The 13,528-nt window shown below is 41.7% G+C and overlaps 1 protein-coding gene across 2 annotated transcripts in view; it reads right to left on the bottom strand.

Annotated features, from left to right (window-relative positions):
* The window catches only part of LOC122559514 (sortilin-like), a 116,800-nt gene that overhangs the window by 72,994 nt on the left and 30,278 nt on the right, over positions 1-13,528 (bottom strand). For both annotated transcript variants that reach the window (XM_043709089.2, XM_043709088.2), the window contains exon 3: positions 5,370-5,432. In XM_043709089.2, coding sequence (XP_043565024.2) covers positions 5,370-5,432 — 63 coding nt within the window. The remainder of the gene's footprint in view (positions 1-5,369; positions 5,433-13,528) is intronic.

The raw sequence follows: 13,528 nt of genomic DNA, 5'->3' as shown, positions 1-13,528 counted from the left end.
GCAGTTTCATCTATAAAACTGAAACAAAAGAAAAATTAATAGGAACAACCTGACAGCCTGACTATCAAGCCCTCTTATCATCATGGACTGACTCGCAGCTCTCCACCCCCGTTTAACTCTTGTTGCCTTCTCCCCATGGTGAAACTCTGGTCTCTTTCTTCTCGTCCTCAAGCCTGAGGCTCCCTGAAAGCCCTGACTTGGCCATAGGTTCCCCATCACGGTTATGGGCCCTAGACTGCTCACAACTCCAGGCCCAGGACTCATTGCAAAATCTTCCACTTAGCTAGATTTGAAACCCTTGCTTCAAATACAACTTGCAGAACACAAAAAATACAGCATGTAAAAACAATTTGTGCATTTTGCATATTTTTTCCGTGATCTATTTATTAATTATGGAAAATCCATGAATTAAATGTAAATCCTTCTACTGGTAAAGCAGATGTCAGGCCATATGAAATAGTCTGGTAGGTCACATGTGGCTTGTGAACCTGAAGTTGGGCATTCCTAATGTAGATGGCATGATGAATCTCAGCCGAACAATGTGTAAACTCTTGCAGAGAGGTGAAATATGCTGATAAATGCATTTCAATGACTAACAGAACAATTTTCTCCTGCAGAAGCTAAGAACAATATAACCAAACATGTTCTGTTGAAGGTGTTTAAAAACTGGCAGAGCAGGTCATTCCACATCACAAGGTAATGGCTAGAAACTGGTTCCACTTGAAACTGAATAGTGTTATGACTTAAATCAATGTAACTTTAGTCACCCCACCTTCTAAGCTAAAGAAACCATGGAGAGGTATGCACAAAAAAAAAGGATAAATTGCATTTCTGAATATGCTGCAGATAATTATGCCATTTTAAACTCAAAAGCAGTTCCATTTTCAGGTACTAATGCATTGCAATACTAAATATTGCACAAATTATTGTATGGCTTCCCCACTTTGATTTATTCTTGGTAATGGGGGGGGAGAGAAGGATGAAAAGAAAGGCTTCCAATCACAAATGTGTGTATTGAATATTAATAAATTAGCTAATCTGAACCTGTAAAAATAGATATTACAGGGGAAAGGCAACAAAAATGGAGAATAGCTCAGCACAAACTTATAAGTCATACACTTAAACTGTGAAATGACTCAGTAAAATTAACCACTTAGTAATTTGTACAAAATATAACACCCTTTCAGATGGATGTTGTGAAACTTGAAAAGGGTTCAGAAAAGATTTGCAAGGATATTGTCAAAGTTGGAGGATTTGAGCTAGAAGGAGAGGCTGAATAGGTTGGGGTTGTTTTCCCTGCAGCATTGGAGGCTGAGGAGTGACCTCAAGGAGGTTTATAAAATCATGAGGGGCATGGATAAGATAAACAGACAAAGCCTTTCCCCTGGGGTGGGGGAGTCCAGAACTAGAGGGCATAGGTTTAGGGTGAGAGGGGAAAATATAAAAGAGACCTAAGGGGCAGCTTTTGAACTGTCAGAGGAAGTGGAGGACTCTGGTACAATTACAGCATTTAAACAGCATCTGGATGGGTAGATGAATATGAAGGGTTTAGAACATAAAACGCAACAGCGCTGTATAGGCCTTTCAACCCTCAATGTTGCACCGACTTGAGAAATCCGAGGGATATGGGCAAAGTGCTGACAATGGGACTAGATTGGGTTGGGATATCTGGTCGGCATGGACGAGTTGGATCGAAGGGTCTGTTTCCATGCTGTATATCTCTATGATTAAGTCACTTGACTTTTATGAACAAGTGCAGAGAGCATAAGAACATAGGACTTAGAAGCAGTAGGCGGCCTTTTGGCCTTTCGAACCTCCTGCATAATTCAGTAAGATAATGGCTGATCACATTTTCACTTTCCTGTCTGCACCCCATGATCCCCGCTTCCATTACCTATTCAACTCTGTGACAACTCAATTGACATTATGAGACAAGTATGAATAATTCAAATCCTCCTAATCTGTAGAGCTATTTTGCACAATTTCACTTTGTAGCCATTGTACCTTTCAAACTCTTGTGCCTCTTATGATTGTATGTATCGCTATTTGATCTTACCTTACTGTTGCCAAGTTGCTTAGCTTTATTGGCTTTGATATGGATGTGGCATAGAGTCTTAGAAATGTACAGCATGGAAACAGATCCTTCAGTCCAACCCGCCCATATTGACCAGATATCTTAAATTAATCTAGTCACATTGCCAGTCTTTGGCCCATATCCCTCTAAACTTTTCCTATCCATAAACCCACCCAGATGCCTTTTAAATGTTGATAAAGGACTTTGACTTCCCAGCATCTTCAGTCCTCATATCGCCAAAGTGTTGTAATTGCACCAGTCTCCACCACTTCCTCTGGCAGCTCATTCCATACATGCCCTACCCTCTGCATGAATAAGTTGCCCCTTAGATCCTTTTAGACCTTTCCGCTCTCACCTTAAACCTATGCCCTCTAGTTTTGGACTCTCCTATCCCAGGGAAAAGACCTTAGCTATTCACCCTATACATGCCCCTCCTGATTTTATAAAGTCACCCCTCAGCTTCCAATGCTCTAGGGAAAATAGTCCCAGGCTATTCAGCCTCTCCCTATAGCTCAAACTCTCCAACCCTGGCAAGATCCTTACAGATCTTTTCTGAACCCTTTCAAGCTTCACAACATCCTTTGTATAGAAGAGAGACCACCAGTGACCAGTTTCTTTTAGAATGTGCTTATGCAATCGAAAAGAGAACAGTAAAAGATGCAATGATTTTGTCAAAGTTTATTCTGAGTAACTCTGTTACATAGGACTCTGTGGTCTACAGGCTACTCCCAGAGAAGTGCACAGATGTAAAAATCAAATACAGTGAGAAAATCAATTAGTCTGCTTGAAATTTGCTGGTCGCCCAGCACAAAGAATTGTCCCAGTGTGGGAGTGTTGTGGATGGACACGTTGCAAGGTCTAGGACGAAATGCTGAAGGTTTCAATCACATTTGCGGCAGCTACAAAGGCATAGTAGGAAAAGGCCTCTGGAAGGTCTAACACCTTTCAGCCATAAGATGCTAAGGGGCTGGAAACTGGGTAAAATCCTTGATCTTCAGTTAAATATTAATTGCAATTATAAATGCAATTTGCAATATGTAGTTTTGTAAGAAATTAGCTCACACCTTATTTAATGCCAACTTTCAATTATCATGTAATACACTATTATAAATTCTATGAATAAGTATATTTTTGGCAAAAATCAAGGGTCTCCTAGGCAGAAATGGGAAAAGGCCACTACCGGAGGCCTTTCAGTCACAGCAAATTAAAGAGCTGAAAAACTCTATAGCTAATTTTTGAACCACACTAATAAAATGACTGGTCATCTATTTCTGTCAGTGCAATTCAGCTCCATTTCTCACTGACAGAATCAGATTTACACACATGTTTTATAGATGTTAAAAGGGAATCTTAACTTTGATTGATTAAATATTTTATATTTATTAAAATTATCTCTCAGTCTTTTGTCATGTTATGCCTGTTTTTTGGACACTGAGAAGTTTGAAGTGGAGTAAAGCCTGCGTTATTGCTACAATGAATGGTCATATCTATTGACAATTTTATAAAATTGTAGGAGCAGCAGTTTTTTGCTCCCAAAGGAGACTTTCTTTGTTCTTAGTACATGAACTCTCCAAATACTTGCCACCGTCAAAGTGAAACTCATTGTTTGTATCAGTGGTGAACACAAATGGAACAGCACAGAGGATGAAAGGCTACATGAATGGGATATGGCGTAATGGTTAGAAAATGGAGAGGCTTAATAGTATGAGGTTTATGCAAGGAAAATGGGATTGATGTGGTATGAAAGGTGTGGGCTTGAAGGCCTAGCAGTATTTAAGATAACTGCATTAAAATCCTGGAGAAGCAGAGGTCGATCTTGTAACTTGCCCACCTCAGCACTTGCCTGCCTTTGGCTACCTGTGAGATGCCTTCAGAGATGGTGGGCCCAAGTCTGTCCCACTGCATCCTCACCACCAATCCTTTAAATGAAAACATGGCGGGATAAGATATTTTTGGAAATGTGCTAAGTCAGTAAGTTTCTCAACCTAACATTCCTTTCTCCTCCATGAAAATCCAACTCGCCATGTCTACTAAATGCTTGGGTTCTGTCAAGTCCATCATTAGTTATTATTATACTATTAATGGAACACATCTGTTGCCCAGTTTTCCTTCTTATTATAATACCTTAAAATCTGTCTGCATAGGATTTGTCTGTTAGTGCTCTATCCACATTCATATTTTGGCCATTCGGAAATGTCTAAGCTTGTTCTTTTGATTCCAATAGCTTCACCAGTAATATTAAGTTAGGAAACGTGCTTCCTCATAATGGGTTCCCTACTTCTGTCATGGATGAAAATCTGAAGTGATTTTGATGATCGGGGAATCTCAATTGGAATTCATGGTACAATACAGTATCTGGAAGGTACAGCATCGAGCCTGCCCTGCTATCCAATATGATTATAACTTATCGTATACTTTAATGTCTTTTACCCACTTCATTCCCATCTTTAGTAAAGAATTTCAAAGTTTGAAAATCTCCTAGTAGAAAAGTTTTACCTCATCACATACCTAAGTGGTGTTCCCCCTTATTTTTAAGTTGTGCCTCATGTTTCAAGACTTCCCCAACTAGAGGAAATATTGTAACTGCATCTACCCTGTCTATTCCTTAAGTATTTCATCTCTCATTCTTCAAAACCCTAGAGAGTCCAGGCCCAGTTCAACCAATCTCAATTCAGAGGACAGTCCTGCCATCCCAAGAACAAACCTTGTGCACATTTGTAGCAATATCTTTCCTGAGATAAGAAGACCAAAACTATACACAGCAAGCTAAAGTCATTGTCTTTGACAGTTTTGATAAACTCACTGCATTCAAGAAACTCATCATCATCTTCAACAGTAGGTCTTGATTTTTACCACATGGTAGTAAACATTGAGTGCAATGTTGCACAGCTAACTGGAATACCTTAAATACTCAGTAGCATTAATTCTGCCGTTTTGTGCTAATAACAACTTTCTGCACTTGTAAATGCATAGGTTACAATCTATGATACAACCCCATAGCTTACCGGTATTTTTCAAGAGCACAGTTATCTACTGGAACAAAGGGATCATAGAATTAGGCCTCCTCATTTAAGACAGGATACAGGGTTCTGGTTTCCTCACAACAAAACTAATTTTTTCAGTTTTTGGTTAACTTTTCAAATGAATACAGAATGCAAATTGTCCAAAAACAAACACACCATGAAACTGCTGACTTTATAACTGATAAAAACATTTGCTTCATTTTTGTAAGGGCTGTACACGATTGCTGTGATGTATCCTACTCATTCAAACACACATGAAAACATTAACTTACCCCAGTTCCATCTCCGACCCAAGCCAACGTTACAGTAGAACCATCATCGTCGTCAAATGTGCACTGAATGTAAAAAGAAAAGTTGTAGAAAATGATTAAAATTTATAAAAATTTAACCCAAAACAATTTATAGTTGAATTGAGGTGACCAAGCATGTAGAGGAGAGTAGTGCATTTGATGTAGTTTATATGGATTTCACTAAGGCCTTCAACAAGGTCCCACATGAGAAACTGATAAAGAAGGTAAAAGCACATAACTTGGCAAGTTAGATCCAAAGTTTGCTTTATGGCAGGAGACAGAATGGTAGTAGAAGACTATTCTGTGATTGGAGGACTGTGTCCAGTGGTGTACCACAGGAATTGGTGCTGGGTCCTTTACTAGTTGCAATGCTCAGGAGATGATGTAGTCAAAAAAAATGTGGCATTGGAAAAGCACAGCAGGTCAGGCAGCATTCGAAGAATAGAAGAATTGATATTTTGGATACAAGTCCTTCATCAGGAATGTATTGGGGATGATTGGTGGCTGAGAGATGAATAGGAGGGTGGGGTAAAGGTAGCTGGGAAGGCGATTGGTAGATGGAGGTGGGGGGCTGATGGTGATAGGTCAGAGGGGAGGGTGGAGCCACCCATGTGCTCCGCCCTATCACCATCACCTCCCCACTTGCATTTACCAATCACCTTCCCAGCTACCTTGCCCACCTCCAGCCTCCTATTTCTCTCTCAGCCCTTCTTTATGAAGGGTTTATGCCCAAAACATTGATTCTCCTGCTCCTCGGATGCTGCCTGACCTGCTGTGCTTTTCCAACACCACAATTTTCGACCCTGATCTTGAGCATTTGCAGTCCTCACTTTCTCATAAATGATGCAGATGAGAATGGGGCTGCAGAGGATGACATGTTAGTTTGCAAATGACAAGATGACATGAAAATTGGTCAGATGGTTGAAGGGGGAGGAAGGAGATCTCAGAATACAGGAGAATACTGAACAATTGGTCAGATGAGCAGATTAGTTTGATTATAGATAGTCAGCATGGCTTTGAGAGGGGCAGGTCATGCCTTTGAGTAGTTAATCATAGTTTGATTAAAGATAGTCGTAGTTTGATTAAAGATAGTCAGCATGGCTTTGTGAGGGGCAGGTCATTCCTCACAAGCCTTATTGAGTTCTTTGAGGATGTCACGAGACAAGTTGACGAAGGTTGAACAATGAATGTGGTGTATATGGCTTTCAGTAAGGCATTTGATAAGGTTCATTTCGGAGGTATGGGATACAGGAAAACTTGACTGACCTAAATAAGGCAGCGAATGGTAGTGGGTGGAAAATATTCTGCCTGGAGGTCGGTGACCAGTGGTGTCCTGCAGGGATCTGTTCTTGGGGCCTCTGCTCTTAGTAGTTTTTATAAATGATTTGAATGAAGAAGTGGAAGGGTGGGTTAGTAAGGTTGCCAATGACACAAAGGTCAGTGGTGTTGTAGAGAGTGTCGGGTGCTCATGCAGATATTGACAGGATGTACAGCTGGGCTGAGAAGTGGCAGATGGAGATCAACCTGGTTAAATCTGAAGTGATTCATTTTGCAAGGTTTAATCTGAATGCTGAATACAGGGCTAAAGACAAAATTTTTGGCATTGTGGAGGAACAGCAGGATCTTGGAGTCCATGTACACAGATCCCTCAAAGTTGCCACCCAAGTTGATAGGGTTGTGAAGGAGGAGTATGGTGTTTTGGTTTTCATTAATAGGGGTATTGAGTTTACGAGCTGCAAGGTTTTGCTACAGCTCTATAAAACCTTGGTTAGGCCACACTTGGAATATTGTGTCCAGTTCTGGTTGCTTCATTAGGAAGGATATAGATGCTTTAGACAGGTTGCAGAAGAGATTTACCAGGATGCTGCCTGGATTGAAGGGCTTGTCTTATGCAGAAAAGTTGAGTGAGCTCAGGCTTTTCATACTAGAGACAAGAAGGAAGACAGGTGACTTGATAGAGGTGTACAAGGTAATGAGAGGCATAGATAGAGTAGTTGGCAAGAGGCTTTTTCCCAGGGTGGAAATGGCTGTCACGAGGGGTCATAATTTTAAGATGAATGGAGGAAGGTATAGGGGAGTCATCAGAGGAAGGTTCTTTATGCAGAGAGTGGTGGGTGCGTGGAATGCACTGCCAGCAATAATAGCAGAGACAGATATATTAGGGACATTTAAGCAACTGCTGGACAAGCACATGGATGGCAGTAAATTGAGGGCTGTATGGATAGGTTGATCTTAGATTAAAATAAATGCTTGGCACGCCATCGTGAGCTGAAGGGCCTGTGCTGTGCTGTACTGTTCTGTGTTCTATTAGTGACAGATAAAACTTAACCCTGACAAAGGTATGGGTGACATAGTGCTACCAAAATAACAAGTAGTAACAAGAAAAATAAGTACTCAACAAGTGGCAGGCCACTAGGAAGTTCACAGGGATCTTCAGATGTTTGTCCCAAGCAGGGCAGGTTAATAGGCTGTTAAGAAGGCATAGAATATATGAGCAGGGAATTAATGTACTTTTCATAGTTCACAGTACTGTGCTTAGCTTTGGTCACTGCACTATAGTGAGGATTTGATTGCACTGGAGGGATGCAGAGGAGATTGATCAGGATGTTGCCTGGATGCAGCAGCACTTCAGTTCTGAAGAGGGGCTGGATAAATTGGGTTTGTTTTCTTTAGAGCTAAAAAGGTGTACAGGAGACCTGATAGAGGTATGTAGGATTCAGAGGCATGGACATATTAGACAGAAAGCAGCTATTCCCTTTAGTTGAAGGGTCGATAAGAAGAGGGCATAATTTTAAAGTGAAGAGGTTTTGAGGGAATCTGAGGAAAACATTTTTCATCCAGAGGGTGGTGAAGATCTGTAAAGAACTGCCTGGAAGGGACATTAACAACCTTTGAAAAGTACTCAGATGAGCTTTTGAAATAGCATAGCATTCAAGGATATGGACCATACTGCTATAAAGTTAGATTTGTGCAGATTTAGCATATTTTTGGTGGCACAGATTGAATGAGCTGAAGGGCTTCTTCTATAAAATATGATTCTTTTATTTTCTTGAGGCATTATCAACAAAGAATATTTTAAAAAAACATTTTTCTTAAGTAGTAAGCGAACTGTAATTCTAAACTCCTGGCTTTTGAAAATAGCCCAAGTTTGCTAATAAAGACAATTTGTTTAGAATTCACAATAATGTAAAAGCTGGAAATTATGTCACACAATGTGAATAGGTTTACTGTCAAACAGGTCAATACTTAAAAGTTTCCATGAAGTATATGGATAAAACAAAGTTAGAAAGACTTCTAAGTTCATGATTGGTTTCAAGAGGCCTGATATTGTTAAGCTGTCACATTGAATCTTAAAAATCACACAACACCAGGTTATAGTCCAACAGGTTTAATTGGAAGCACTAGCTTTTGAAGCACTGCTCCTTCATCAGGTGGTCGTGGAGGACTCAATTGTAAGACAGAATTTATAGCAAAAGTTTACAGTGTGATGTACACAACCACCTGATGAAGCAGCAGCGTTCCGAAAGCTAGTGCTTCCAATTAAACCTGTTGGACTATACCTGGTGTTGTGCGATTTTTAACTTTGCACACCCAATCCAACACCGGCATCTCCAAATCATGACGTTGAATCTTGCATTATTTCCTCTAAATGTTCATGGATGTTGTTGTGTTAATTCACAAATCTGTGCCTAACACTTCCAGAACTGCCCATTTAGATCTCTCCATTCACACTGATGCCCTGGACACAGCGTTAAAACAGCCTAACCATAGTCACAAAAGACATAGCTCATCATCACAATCCTTATTCTTCTCTACATTCCTGCAAATTTTGATTTAGGCTATCCTCCTCCAAACTGTATTTCTCTTCATTCTATCCCCAACTCAGGGACAGAGACCCAGTTTCAAATCTTACCTGCCAATATACCTGAGCAAGGTGATTGAAACATTTGTCCTCCTCCAAACACCTTGCTAACCAGCTGGCTGGTATTATCCTTGCTCATTGGCTCCACTCTTACCTATCTAACTAAAAAACTGTGTCATGTACTGGCTAATCCTCACATCATATAATTATCACCTCTGAAAACTGAATGATGTCTATGAGAAAGAACAAAGACTTAACACCATTCACATGCTCAGAAGCACAACCTTATTATCACCGCTTCCTGTCTGTTGTCAGGCTGTCTTATCCAGCAACTATACCCAGTGTGAAACAACAATTAATTCCAATGAAGACAAACTTTATCTTAAGCCATCTTCTACTCCACCACTTAAGTGATTCATTAGTCACCAGTTCTATTGTCCTTCCAGGACACTGTCCAAGTCTGAACAGCCTACTCGCAAACTCAAGGTTATGAGCAAGTTTCTGAACTCAATCTGCTGCGGCACTACTCACTTACACTTACTTCTCATTCTCCTAAATGTCAATGCATAAAGGCCTAACCTGTTTTATCTTTCTCTATATGGTAACCCCTTCATCCCAGGAATAAGTTGAGTGAACTTTCCCTGAATTACAAGTAGTACAATTATATCCTGGCTTAAATAAGGAGACAACAAACCTACACAGTACTCCAGATGTTGTCTCCATTTCACCTAGATTTATTCTGCCAATCAAATGGAATGGTTTGTCTTGGATAGAGTTGAGCTTCTTAAATGTTTTAGAGCTGAACCTGTCCTGGCAAGTGGAGATTATGCCAATAACTCCTGACATGCCTTGCTGATAGTGGACAGGCATTAAGGAGATACGCGAGTCAGGCACAACAGAATTCCTCACTTCTCACTTGCTCTTGTAGCTCTATTTGTTATGATGCCAGCTGATGTTACCATTGAACAAGTCAGACTGTAGCATGAAATCTGACACGCTAGATCATTTTTTGTTTAGTTAATTAACACAGTGCTTTATCACTGAGGTATATTCACAGGAGGCTACAGAAGAAACCAATTTTAGAAAAGCTTTCCAATATAGAACACAGTTAGAAAGACCTTGAAATGCACAGCAAAAGAAAGTTTTCAAACTGTTTCCTGACGCCCAACACAACAGAGATTCAAATCCAAAGAAATAATGTATCTATCAAATCTTCAAATTCTAGAGTGATAGAGTCACACAGCACAGAAACAGACTCTTCAGTCCAACCAGTCCATGCCATGTATAATCCCAAACTAAACTAGTCCCACCTACCTGCTCCTGGCTCATATCCATCCAAACTTTCCTTATTCACATACCTAACCATATGTCTGTCTTTTTAATGCTGTAATTGTACCAATATCAACCAATTCCTCAAAGTTCACTCCACACATGAACCACCCTCTGGAAAGAATTTGCCCCTCATCCTTTCTCCCCTCACCTTAAAAAAAGTGCCCTCAGTCTTGAAATACTCCATCCTCAGGAAAAGACAACTATCACTGACCCTATCATACCCCTCATTATTTTATAAACTTCTATCAGGTCGCCTCTCAACCTCTTTCACTCCAGTGAAAATAAGTCCCAGCCTATCACATCTTTCTTTTTATCTTAAATCTTCCATACCCAGCAACATCCTGATAAATATTTTCTGAACCCTCTCCAGCTTTAATAAAATCCTTTCTATAACAGGGCAACCAGAATTGGACACAGTATTCCAGAATGTTCTGTACAGCCTCAAAATATCAACTCCTATACGCAAAGGTCTGAGCAATGAAGGCAATAATCACCCTGTCTATATGTGACTCAAACTTCAAAGAATTATGTACCTGCACCCCTAGGTCCCTCTATACTACAACACTACCCAATGCCCTGTCATTAACAGTAAAACTGTTTATTGTTCCAAAATGCAATACAGACAAACGTCGATTATCCAGCATTCAAGTATCCAACTTTCGGATTATCTGGACAAGATCTCAAGGTCTTGATACTTGGCTAACTATGTTATCTGGCATTCGATTATGCAAACGAAATACACCCTGCCTGTGTCCTTAGGATAACTAAGATTCCTCTGTACTTTGCATTTATCCAAATTGAACTCCATCTGCCATTTTTCAGCCCATTAATCCATTTGATCAAGATCTCTTTGTAATCTTAGACAATTTTCTTCACTATCTACTGTGCCACCAATTTTGGTATCATCTGTAAACTACTAACTAGGTCATCTATATTCTCATCCAAATCACTTATATAAATGACAAACAAGAGACAGCTCCGAACCCATCCCTGTGGAACACTGCTGGTCACAGGCCTCCAGTCCGAAGAGCAAGCCTCTACCACCACTCTGTCTCTTGCCATTAAGCCAGTTATGCATCCAATTGCAAACTTGCCCTGAATTCCATGTGACCTAACTTTACGTATTAGTTTAAAATTAGATTTTTTTTAGATTAGATTACTTACAGTGTGGAAACAGGCCCTTCAGCCCAACAGGTCCACACCGACCCGCCGAAGCGCACCCACCCAGACCCACTCCCCTACATATACCCTGCACCTAACACTACGGGCAATTTAGCATGGCCAATTCACCTAACCCGCACATTTTTGGACTGTGGGAGGAAACCGGAGCACCCGGAGGAAACCCATGCAGACACAGGGAGAATGTGCAAACTCCACACAGTCAGTCGCGTGAGGCGGGAATTGAACCTGGGTCTCTTGCGCTGTGAGGCAGCAGTGCTAACCACTGTGCCACCGTGCCGCCCACACTGTACTATGTGGAACCTTGTCGAGGGCTTCACTAAAATCCAAATAAACAACGAGGTAAAAACAATGACTGCAGATGCTGGAGACCAGATTCTGGATCAGTGGTGCTGGAAGAGCACAGCAATTCAGGCAGCATCCGAGGACAGGCAAAATCGACGTTTCGGGCAAAAGCCCTTCATCAGGAATAAAGGCAGAGAGCCTGAAGCGTGGAGAGATAAGCTAGAGGAGAGTGGGGGTGGGGAGAGAGTGGCATAGAGTACAATAGGTCAGTGGGGAAGGAGATGAAGGTGATAGGTCAGGGAGGAGAGGGTGGAGTGGATAGGTGGAAAAGGAACTGGGCAGGTTGGACAAGTCCGGACAGGTCAGGGGATCGAGTTGCTGGAGGTTAGAAGCTAGGATGAGGTGGGGGAAGGGGAAATGAGGAAACTGTTGAAATCCACATTGATGCCCTGGGGTTGAAGTGTTCCGAGGCAGAAGATGAGGCGTTCTTCCTCCAGGCGTCTGGTGGTGAGGGAGCGGCGGTGGAGGAGGCCCAGGACCTCCATGTCCTCAGCAGAGTGGGAGGGGGAGTTGAAATGTTGAGCCACTGGGCGATTTGGTTGATTGGTGCGGTGTCTCGGAGATGTTCCCTAAAGCACTCTGCTCGGAGGCGCCCAGTCTCCCCAATGTCGAGGAGACCGCATCGGGCCTCCTCCACCGCCGCTCCCTCACCACCAGACGCCTGGAGGAAGAACGCCTCATCTTCCACCTCGGAACACTTCAACCCCAGGGCATCAATGTGGATTTCAACAGTTTCCTCATTTCCCCTTCCCCCACCTCATCCTAGCTTCTAACCTCCAGCAACTCGATCCCCTGACCTGTCCGGACTTGTCCAACCTGCCCAGCTCCTTTTCCACCTTCCACTCCACCCTCTCCTCCCTGACCTATCACCTTCATCTCCTTCCCCACTGACCTATTGTACTCTATGCCACTCTCTCCCCACCCCCACCCTCCTCTAGCTTATCTCTCCACGCTTCAGGCTCTCTGCCTTTATTCCTGATGAAGGGCTTTTGCCCGAAACGTCGATTTTGCCTGTCCTCGGATGCTGCCTGAATTGCTGTGCTCTTCCAGCACCACTGATCCAAATAAACAACGTCTACTGCTCTGCCACCAATCTTTTTCATAACTTCCTCAAAAAAGTCAATCAACAAATACGAAGGGTTTAGAGGGATATGGGTCAAGTGCTGGCAAATGGGACTAGATTAGGTTAGGCTATCTGGTTGCCATGGACGAGTCTGCTTCCATGCTGTACTTCTCTAAGTGTCTCTCAAACTTAGACTCAATTTTCTACTTAACCAATTTTCTTTAAGTTCTCTCCCATGAACTGTGGAATCTTGCATGAATGCTCATAGAAGAGTTTGAACTTTCTTAGCTTCTGATGAGGAGAAAGTGAGGACTGCAGATGCTGGAGATTAGAGTCAAAAAGTGTGGTGTTGGAAAAGCA

This window comes from Chiloscyllium plagiosum, unplaced genomic scaffold (assembly GCF_037043375.1).
Source record: "Chiloscyllium plagiosum isolate Xiang-an unplaced genomic scaffold, Cpla_swu_hap1 HiC_scaffold_19, whole genome shotgun sequence".
NCBI classification, from domain to species: Eukaryota; Metazoa; Chordata; class Chondrichthyes; order Orectolobiformes; family Hemiscylliidae; genus Chiloscyllium; species Chiloscyllium plagiosum.
This window is presented reverse-complemented; position numbering and strand designations above follow the sequence as displayed.